Consider the following 10,095-nt stretch of genomic DNA (forward strand, 5'->3'; position numbering starts at 1 on the left):
CAGCTTGCAGATGGCCAATCATGGGACTTTTCAGCCTCCATAATAACATGACCTGACTTCACGTACTAACTTCATAGATATCTGCAGCGCACACTGACAAACCCATCATGTGTTTGTCCTTGCCTCACACACCAAAAAGGATGACAAAGAAACAAAAGGGCCAGAACTGCAGCAGGGGCTGTGGTATGCCCCATCACTGAGAAGCCCATTAAGGAGCCCACACCTCAGCAGAGCTCCTCAGGAGTCAGGTTGTGAGTAAAAAGTGACCTCAAAAGAGGCTCCACAGGCCTCCCCCAGCATTCTAGAAGGTTCACAGATGTTCTGCCAAGACTTCCATCAGCTGTGGTTCATGCCTTTGTTTGCATGGCCTATGTGGATGTGTGCAGGGTGCCAGGACACCAGAGCAGAACCATGTCTCTATGTACACAATAAGACACTCACACACAAAAACTCAAAGCACACACAACACTCAAGCACCAACCCCTATAAAAACCTCACAGTGAAGCTTTTAGCCCCACACACATAGATACACACCCCCTCACGCCACAGACTCAGCTGTGCCTGTTCAGGCACACAATCAGAGACAGGGACTGTAGCTCCCCAGCACACAATACAATCAACCGTACCCGCCTGATATTGAAGAGTCTGCCCAGTGTGCTCCAGTCACCGAAGTGCTACCAGCCATGTTCTTAGGCTTGGGAGGTCAAGTGGAGTGGACAGATAGTGACTACAGAGTGAAAGTCCATGGTAGACACTACCCAGTGTGTGAGTGTTATGTGGCTCCACTGAGTCCAGATACACAGGGGATGTGTACCCCCACTGCATGTCCCAGCTACATGCCAGTCCCCTGTTCCTGCAGACAAAGCTCCCAGTGGTGCCAAAACCATCAGCCCTGGGGATCTGGCGGTCAGAACACCTCCCTCCAGACTGGGCCCTTGTGATGACCCTGAGGTAGCCCAGGAGTCCCTGTGCCTGAGTGACCCACTGTCTATGTCCACACTGGGGAGAAGGGCCCCTAATGCAGGTCAGAGTAGGGTTGCCAGAGAGGACCTTCCTGCTCCAGCAGCAGAACAAGACTGTGGAGCAGCCTCCAAACCAGGTCTGCCAGACTTTGCCGACCTGGCCTTCCCAGGACTTGGAACAACCAGATACACTGAGCTTGTATGGGCAGAGGGGCCTTATGGTCACCCAGATGACACAGCACAAATCCCTATCTTAGACTCCAGGCTTCATGCAGGTACCCTTCACAGATGGGGAACTGAGAGGTGGGCCCAGACTGAATCCCCATCACTTTCCGTCACCCAGGTCTCCTTCAGAACTTGGGTGGGCACCCTCACCCAGATGCTGCTATCACCCTCTAACCATGACCTCCAGGGAGGTGACAGCATCCTGGCCTAAACCAGCCCATTCCTCCAGCCACTCACAGCCGCTCAGTGCCCAAGTCGCAGCTCCTGCTCCTGCCACCAGCTAGGAGTGTGGTGCAAGGTGCCAGTGTGCACCTCCAGCTATGGGTTTTGCCTGTCCTCCATACTCTACAGCACTGGCCTGAGTGCTTGTCATTCATTCATTGTATTCATTCCTGGCCCCAGACTCAGAGCATATGTGGGGAAGGGAGAGCCACTCCTGCCAGGACTGAGGAAACATCGTGGAGAAAACTGTGAGGACTAAGTGGGGACTTCAGTACAACCCCAGATGGCTCTAGAACCCCACCTCCCTGTGTTGCCTTCCCCTGACCCTGACCCAGGTGAAGCCCTGTCATCTCACCAGCATGGTGGCTACTGAGTGGCTTGTGAAAGGCAAATCTGATCATGTCTGTGCCCCCAAACCTTCAGATCTCCCTACTGCTCTTAGGACAATCCCTCAGGAGCCTCTGTAACATGTCCCCGCTGCACTCTCCCTTTGGTTGCTGCAGCCCAGCCACATGGGTCCTCTTGAGAATAGGAGAGTAGGGGACAAGGAATCTGATCGGTTTCAAGGACAATCAGATGTCAAAGGTAGGGAATTCTCTCTAAACTGACTTACCAGGATTCTTGCTGCAACTAGACTAGGCAGGCTTAAGACAGCGCCCAAGCATGAGGCCTAGTTAAAAAGAGAGCTAAAGGGAGCCTGACCAAAGTTTGGTTAAGGAGTCTTCTTCAAGGAATCAATCACCCCAGGAAACGCCCTAGTTAAGCTGCCTCCTCTCCTTGGGGCTGATCCTACATAGCCCCCAGGGCGTCAGCATGCGTTTCTCCTCCAAAGTCTGGGCATTCTATCCATAGTCAGTTGGATTTGTCTGCTCAAGTTGGCCACACAAGCCTTCTTTCTGGTTGTCTTCTTCATGAATCTACCTACTTTTGCATTTTGCTATACAGCAGCCTCTTCCCAGTTTTTGGCAGCACTGAATACTCTCCCACTGAGATGAAGAAAACATGATGCTAGTTCTCCATGGCGGGAATCCCCTGCCCCCATGAGTCCAGCAGGATATTCAGCAATCCAAACTTTGTTTTGTATATTTTTGTGGCTTATGAAGAGTGTAATTGTGGATTCCAGGACTTTTATTCTCAATGTTGGATTGAAGCATTGGGCCAGGTTTTCTTCGACACGTTGACGACGCTGGTGGAGGCAGATAGGGGGTGGGAACAGAGCTCTCCCACGAAGGTGTTGGGGCTGGGGAGGGCGAGGGACTCACCGCCATCCTTCCTCCAGCGCGCAGACCCTTCCTGCACCACCGCTGCTGGAGCTCCCAGACCCCACGTCAGAGAGGGAGAGAGGGGTCTCGCTTGACAGGTAACCCGGACAAACGCCCCATGAGTGGAAGACAAGGAGACTGAGGCCTGAAGGTGACAAAAATGGCCCAAGGTCACGCCGCTAGTATTGGTGGAGCTCGGGACTCAGTGACTCAAGCGCTTTTGCGGGGAGCAAAGAAGAGCAAACACGTTGCGACAGCAGCAACCACACGGCATCCCAACAGGCGCATGCGTTGGACCACACCCACACCCTCGCTGAGTTAGCCCAGTGGGGCGGGGCCTCGGTCCGCGCCGACTCGGGGCGGGCAGGGTGGGCTTCTTCGAAATCTCGCGATTTCGAGGCTGTGGTGTTATGCCTTAGGTCGCGTGGGCCAAATGGCAGGATAAGGGGCGGGGACAATGAGGGACCCTCCTAGGAACCTCTGCGTAAGAGCGGAGCGAGCCTCGTACGGGAGGGCGCAGGAGGTGGGCCGCACCGCCTCAACTGTCGTAAAAGGGGGCGGGACGCGCCGCGTTCGAGATGGTCGTAAAATGGGCGGGATGCGTCTCACTCGGACCTGACGCAGAGGAGGCGCCGGTTGCTCCGGCCGGCGGCTGACTGGGCGCGACCACCATGGAGCGCTACGGTGGCGCCTTCGAAGAGGCGGTAGATGGGGCCCGACAGCAGGAGCGGCACTACCAGCTGCTATCTGCACTACAGAGCCTAGTTAAAGAGCTTCCCAGGTGCGCGGCCGCGGGGTGGGGCGGAGCGGGCAAGCTGAGGCGGCCCTGGGTCCCGCCCGCGCTCACCGCGTCCCTCTGCCCGCAGCTCTTTCCAGCAGCGCCTGTCCTACACCACGCTCAGCGACCTGGCTCTGGCGCTTCTTGACGGCACCGTGTTCGAGATCGTGCAGGGGCTGCTGGAGATCCAGCACCTCACCGAGAAGAGCCTGTACAATCAGCGCCTGCGGCTACAGAATGAGCACCGAGGTGCGCGGGGGAGGCGGGACGACGCACGCTTCTCCTCCGGGAGTTTAGCTCTCGGTGTCTGTGTAGGCCGAGTCCTTCCCTGGGTGTCGCTCGGATGAAGACCCTAAAATTGACCAGGTCAAGCGCGTGGAGACTGCTAGCGCTTTTTTGGTGACAAAAAGGTCAAGGCAGTTTAATTTTGTCAGTTGCACGACCCCGCATCAACATAACATCGACACTCCCTGCCCAGACTTAGCCTTGTCTCCACCCTCGTCCACGCAAGATGGCCCAAGGCCTTCCTGTGTGGTCATTCCGTGGGCGGATCCTGGTGCTGGCGGTCAGCGGTAGCGGCTGACTACCTTCGGCGATGCTCCAAAGTGTTGACAGTTCTTCCGTGCTTTAGGGTCAATTCCCCTTCCAGCGGCGCAGAGCCCCACACCACCCCTGCCCCCTCACCCGCACTATGCCCTGTGTCACCCTTTGGAACCAAAAATTTCTTCACTCGAGCCACACCCTCAGCCCTTGGCTCCTCCCAGGCGTACCCACTCGGGGGTCTCCGGAGCCCCTTCCTGCAAGGTATGCTGGGCAGTTCTCCCTGCCCCCATGAGATTTCCTACCTTTGTTATTGTATTTTTACCAAACTTATTTAAAAAAGAAAAAAAAGGTTAAAATATTTAGTAAAGTTGGAAGAATAATGTATACCTGTATCCCCTCCAGGTAGATTCAATAATTAACATTTTGCCGAAGTTCTTAATACCTCTAAATATATATGTAACACCATAGGGTTTCACCCTGGGTCTTCAGCATTCCTCTAGACTGGGGTTTTCTAACACAGCACTGTTATTTGTGGCTGAACAAGTCTTAATGGTGAGACAGTGTCTTGTGCATTGCAGGATGTTTAGCAGCATCCGTGGCTTTTACCCATTAGATGACAGTGGCATATTCCTCCAGTGACAGCCAAAAATGTCTCCAGACATCATTGGGAGTCAACGTTGGCCCAGGATTGAGAACCAGTGCCCTAGAACAAGAACACTCCAATGTGACCAGGGACAGCATCCTGAGAATTTAATCATTCCAGGGTGTCTTCTGACCTTCAGTCCACAGTCGCATTACCCAACTTGTCACAAACTGTCTCTGTAAGGACAGTGTAGGTTTATGCATTGCATTTGGTTACTTTGGTCTCTGCTCCTGGAATAGTCTCAAACATTTACTATGACATTGACTTTTTGAAGAGAATGTCCCCATGCTGGGTCTGTCACATTGCTTCCTCATGCTGTCATTTAACCATTTCTCCACCCTGTTTCCTGTAAACTGGACAGCAGTTGCAGACCCAATGATATGCAACTTAAACGTTTATGGCAGAAATTAGCATTTCTCTCAGAAACCGACATTGGATTTTGTTGAATCCCTTTTTCTAGATCTATTGACATGATCATGCGGCTTTTTGGTTACTATGGTGAATTACACTGATGTTTTTAATTCCTGGGATAAATCCTAGTTGGTCAGGATGTATTATCCTTTTTGTCTATGTTGGATTTGATTTACTAAAATCTTGTTAAGAATTTTTGCTTCTGTGTTCATAATGAACATTGATCTGTAGTTTTTTATAATGCCTTTGCATGGGTTATTAGGGTAAGGCTGGCTTCATAGGATGAGTTGGGAAGCGTTCTCTTCAGGTTTTTAAGTTTTTATAGAATTGGTGTTACATTTTCCCTGCTGTTGGAGTGGTTGTCTTTGTAAACCTTTCCATTGAGGCGTAAAATGCATACAGTCAAAAATCCAAAGTACATAGCTCATTATTCTTTATAATGCTCAAATTGGGCCACATATGGTCAGTGGGAGAGCTCTTGGGCTGGCTCCTGTGTTCTTTTGATGTGTCCCCATCATTCTTGGAGCACTTCCTTGCTTTCTGGTACAGGAAGGTGTTTAGGCTCATCTTTTCTTGTCTTCCCCTGCCTCAGTCTGTTTCCAGCTTCAGCAGCCTCCCATCAGGATGGACCTTTCCCTTTGGCCACCAAAAAGCTTTCCCACTCCTCCTGCCTGTGGTTGAGTCTCTACCAAATGCAGGCAGTGATGGTCACTTACTCTTGCTGTCAATAAGTAGTTCTCATTCTCATGTTGGTGGCCTTTGTTTATCCACAGAGATTACTAGTTCAGGGAGTGAATAAAGCACTCCGAATAATAAAGGGGGGCGGGCAGGGAGGGCAGCAGTTACTCCAGAGTCCTGGTTCCTTTTAGTGAAGATGTTTTGATAATCCTCTAGACACCTTGCTACTTGTGCTTCAGAAGTTTTGGACAGGTTTTGATGTCACCAGCAATGGGTGAGTACCCTGTGACTTTCTGCTTTTCCTTCCGACTCAGCAGGTGGTGGTGATTGGCTGCCATTGCTTTCCTTGGTCACTGCTAAAGCCAGGCAGTGGCCACAGCTCTCATCTCACCCAGTGGAAGCTGGATGTTGTCCTGAGATTTGCAGCAATGTTTGATAAACAAAGTGAAGGAGATAACGTGTTCCTGCATTTATCTATTTATTTCCTCCCATCCTGCCTCCACGTGGTGTAAACATTTACCAGGGAGCATCTTCCTTGTCCCTGTGTGTATGCAGGTGTCTCAAGGGTGGTTCTTGGTTTCACACTCATTTAATGTGATAAATGCCATTGTTGAGGTGTACACAGAATGCCAAGAAACAGGAGATTGGTAAGGTTCAGGGCACAGCAGGTGCCAAACCACTGGCTAAGAGGTATCTGCCTAAGACCTAGTGTTGGGTTTGTTTCCTTATGGCTGAGGACCCCTCCTTACAGGAGAGATCTAGCCATTTGACATGGGTCTAGGATCTATGCTGTAGAGTTTTGTATATTCTGTTTTGTGATTGGTTTCTTTCCATCCCATGATACCTTTCTCCTCAGTCCAGTCCTATCAGACTAGACAACTTTGCTTATGTTTATGGTATGATTTAGTGGCAACTGTAGGAGCTTTCCTCAGTGGCCTTGGTGAACTCCTCTCCAAGTAACATAGACACCCCCCCCCCCCACCCCCAGCAGAGGACCTCTAATGGCTCATCTCATCCTTGGGCCCATCCTACTCCCTCTGGGAGTGGTGGATGGGGTGGGGCAGGTCTGCCCACCCTGAAGGGCAGCTCTGAGGGAGTGACACAACCATGCCTCTGGAAGCAGAGACCATGCCATGCTTTGGCACAATGACTCCTCATCCTCCTTTTCCCAGACCTTTGCCTGGGTGGTCTCCTGGACATCTCTGTATATATCACATGGGTGATGGGCAGCTCACACCCAGGAATGCTGGCCTGTGGCCATCTGAACCTAGAAGCCTCCAGACCGCAGTCTCCCACTCCTGTTGGTCTTCTGACCCCGGGCTATAGCCCTGGCCCCACCCCTACACCAGCCTGCCCTCGCTCACCCTCCTCTGTTGCATTCTTGCACCGAGTCCCCTCGATCCTCGCTGCTAGAGAATGGCCCTGCCCTGGCTGAGGGAAAGACTGAGTGAGCTAGGGGATTGGGCATCCCCCAGAACTCCACCCAGCTGCTAGTGCAGGGCTTCGGGCAGGCTGGGTCATCAGGCAGGGCTTCATGTCTGCGCCTTGTCCTGGCTGCCCCATGGTGGGACAGCCAGGGCAGGTGCTGAGGCAAGAGGTGTTCCCTGACCCCCTCCCATCTCACCTCCCACCACCTACCTGACTTCTCTGGTCTCATCTCCTCCTAGTGCTCAGGCAGGCGCTGCGGCAAAAGCACCAGGAAGCCCAGCAGGCCTGCCGACCCCACAACTTGCCCGTGCTCCAGGCAACTCAGCAGCGTGAGCTGGAGGTAGGGGTGTGGGCAGGGTGACTGGGCCATGGTGGAGGGGGCCCAGGGTGGAATGGGAGCTGCTGTCTGCTCTGGGCCTCAGCTTGGGTGGTCCACTAGAGACCTGATGAGCCCCCAGTATGGCTCTTCACTGTGGGGGTTGGGATGTGGCAGAACTGGGTAAAAGCGTATGATTCCCTGCTCCCTGGGGCTGCAGCTGCTCGTGGGCCGGGCCTGTGCAGGGCAGGTGCTGAGTGGGAGGCCGTTGTGCCCCAAGGCTTTAGAGGTGCAAGGGCAATGGTGGGATTATGAGGCCAGCCCCAGAGGCCTGTCCTGTTCCCAGATTGCTCAGGACAACCAAGAGACCCATATGTAACTGAGAAGCCATGGGTGGTAGGAGTGCATGGAGGGATTTGTACAGGGTCCCAGACGGCCCCAAGCCAGGGCATACAGGGAAGAGGTGCTGAGCTGGGGTTGACTGGCAGTCCCAATGGGGAGGGAACATATGCAAAGGCACAGAGGTGGTTGGCAACTTGATAGTAAGCAGAGGTGGATCTGGCATCTGGCCAGCTCATGGTGGTCCTGAGCGGTCATTGCTGAGCAAAGTCTGGCACAGCAAAGGAGGGACACCTGGCCGGAGGTCCTGGAAGGGAGAACATTTGGGGTGAGGCAGCTGAACTTTTCTCCAGGGTTCAGTGTGGCCGAGGAGGGAGCAACCTGGTGCAATAAGGGCGCCATCAGTGGCCTTGGAATGATTGGGAAGGTGGGGGGGGGGGGGTGGGGGAGGGCTAAAGGAAGTGGCAAGCCACCAGTGTATGTTTGAGGCATTGATGGGCAGGGGGCTAACCCCCTGAGCCGCCCTCACCGTGCAGGCAGTGGAACACCGGATTCGTGAGGAGCAGCGGGCAATGGACCAGAAGATTGTCCTAGAGCTAGACCGGAAGGTGGCAGACCAGCAGAGCACACTGGAGAAGGCAGGGGTTGCTGGCTTCTATGTGACCACCAACCCACAGGTCAGTGCCTCAGGTCTGCCCTGGCGCAGCCCAGGGGATGCTGGTTCCCAAAGGTCCAATTCCCTCTGGGGTTTTATCATTGGTCACTGGGGAGCCAGGCCCAGGGTGTGTAGACAGAGGGGAGAAGGGAGAAATTAGTAAGGCAAGTCCCACTGCCTCTGCCTCCCCTTCCCCAGGCCTGCTACTCACAGGACCCTCATCTCCTCCCTACATACATCTCCGTGTGCACCAAGCCTGGACAACTGCAGCCTTGTTGGGGTTGGCATCCCCACTTTTTCCCCTTTCTGGCAAGCCATGGGCAGGATTCACTGGAAGTCAGTCCCATGGGTTCATTGCTTGGCACTCTTAGGCCCTGGTAGCTGCCTGTGGGCCTTTGGGAAAAGGAGGCTTCTGCCTGGGGCTCTTGCCAGTGCAGGAGAGTCTAGGTGTCATGCTGACCTCACAGCAGCCCTTCTGCATCTCAGGAGCTGACACTGCAGATGAACCTATTGGAACTCATCCGGAAGCTGCAGCAGAGGGGCTGCCAGGCGGGGAAGACAGCTCTATGACCAGATGGGGTCCCTGCCAGTTACCTGCTGCCCATCATAGCTGAGAAGACAGCCCTGTTCCTCAGTTGCTACAGGCAGCAGAAAGCTGAATGGAACCTGGCCACCACCTTCCCAGCTGCCTGCAGGAGGAGTCAACCCTCTGAGGAGAGGCCAGATGGGACTCTGGCTGCACCTGCCATCCACCTTTGCTTTTGTCCAAAGCTAGGATGGTATGGTAAAGGGAAGAGTGGGCCCATCCTGCTAATCGGATGCCTCAGAGCTGAGCACAGTAGGGCTGGAGGTCCTAGCACCTTCTCACTCCACTGGGCGCACCCAATCTCTGCCATGCTTCAGGCTTCATGCTTGTTCTGGTCTCAGCCCTTCCCTTGGCAGATGCAGCCCAAGTCAGTGGGAGAGGCTCCAAGGCCCAAGCCCTCTGAGGCCCAGAGAAATAAAGGTGCCACAGTGTGGCCTGCACGTGGCTTATATGACAGCTCTGTGGTATCTGCCATGACTGGGGCCCTCACCTGGTAGCTCCATGGCCTATGGAGGAGCCAGCAGATGCCCCCACTCCCCATGTCACAGAGGTTCCTCCCAGGGGCACCCCCTCTGGAGCTCCCTCATGGAGCTGCAGGCCCAGCCATACCACCTTTCCCCCAGGGCACTAAGACTACATCTAGTCTGCTCTGGGGCTGAGGACTAGAGGGAGGAGGCAGCTATGAGTCAGCTCTGGTCACAACACTAGGAGCATGATGGGTCATTAGGACAACTGGGGTGAAGGGCACCGAGCAGCAAGTGTCGGGGGGGGTGGGGGAGAGAGAGTCCAAGGTGGGGAAGCAGCAAGCCCACCCCAGGAGCATCCTGTCTGGGGGGGGAGGGGGAAGAGAGTCCAGGGTGGGGAAGCAGCAAGCCCACCCCAGGAGCATCCTGTCTGCATTGGTCTGTGCCCAGGGGCGCTGCTATCTGTCATCTTGGGGTGGGAGTGTCTAGCACCCTACATAGCCAAATCTGTGATACAGCCTGAAGGAAGGATTGGTGGGTCCACTCCACGCATGGTGGGCCTCACTCCCAGGGACACATGGTG

General features: G+C 54.2%; 1 protein-coding gene across 1 annotated transcript; it reads left to right on the forward strand.

Annotated features, from left to right (window-relative positions):
* The first annotated feature begins 3,242 nt into the window (after nt 1-3,242).
* DGCR6L (DiGeorge syndrome critical region gene 6 like) lies at nt 3,243-9,504 on the forward strand. Its single transcript, XM_042910863.1, has 5 exons — nt 3,243-3,452; nt 3,538-3,698; nt 7,392-7,492; nt 8,344-8,484; nt 8,949-9,504. Exons 1-5 carry the CDS (start codon nt 3,343-3,345, stop codon nt 9,030-9,032), a joined length of 597 nt encoding a protein of 198 aa, XP_042766797.1. The 5' UTR covers nt 3,243-3,342; the 3' UTR covers nt 9,033-9,504.
* The last annotated feature ends 591 nt before the right edge of the window (nt 9,505-10,095 follow it).

The sequence above is a fragment of the Panthera leo genome, chromosome D3 (assembly GCF_018350215.1).
Source record: "Panthera leo isolate Ple1 chromosome D3, P.leo_Ple1_pat1.1, whole genome shotgun sequence".
NCBI lineage: Eukaryota > Metazoa > Chordata > Mammalia > Carnivora > Felidae > Panthera > Panthera leo.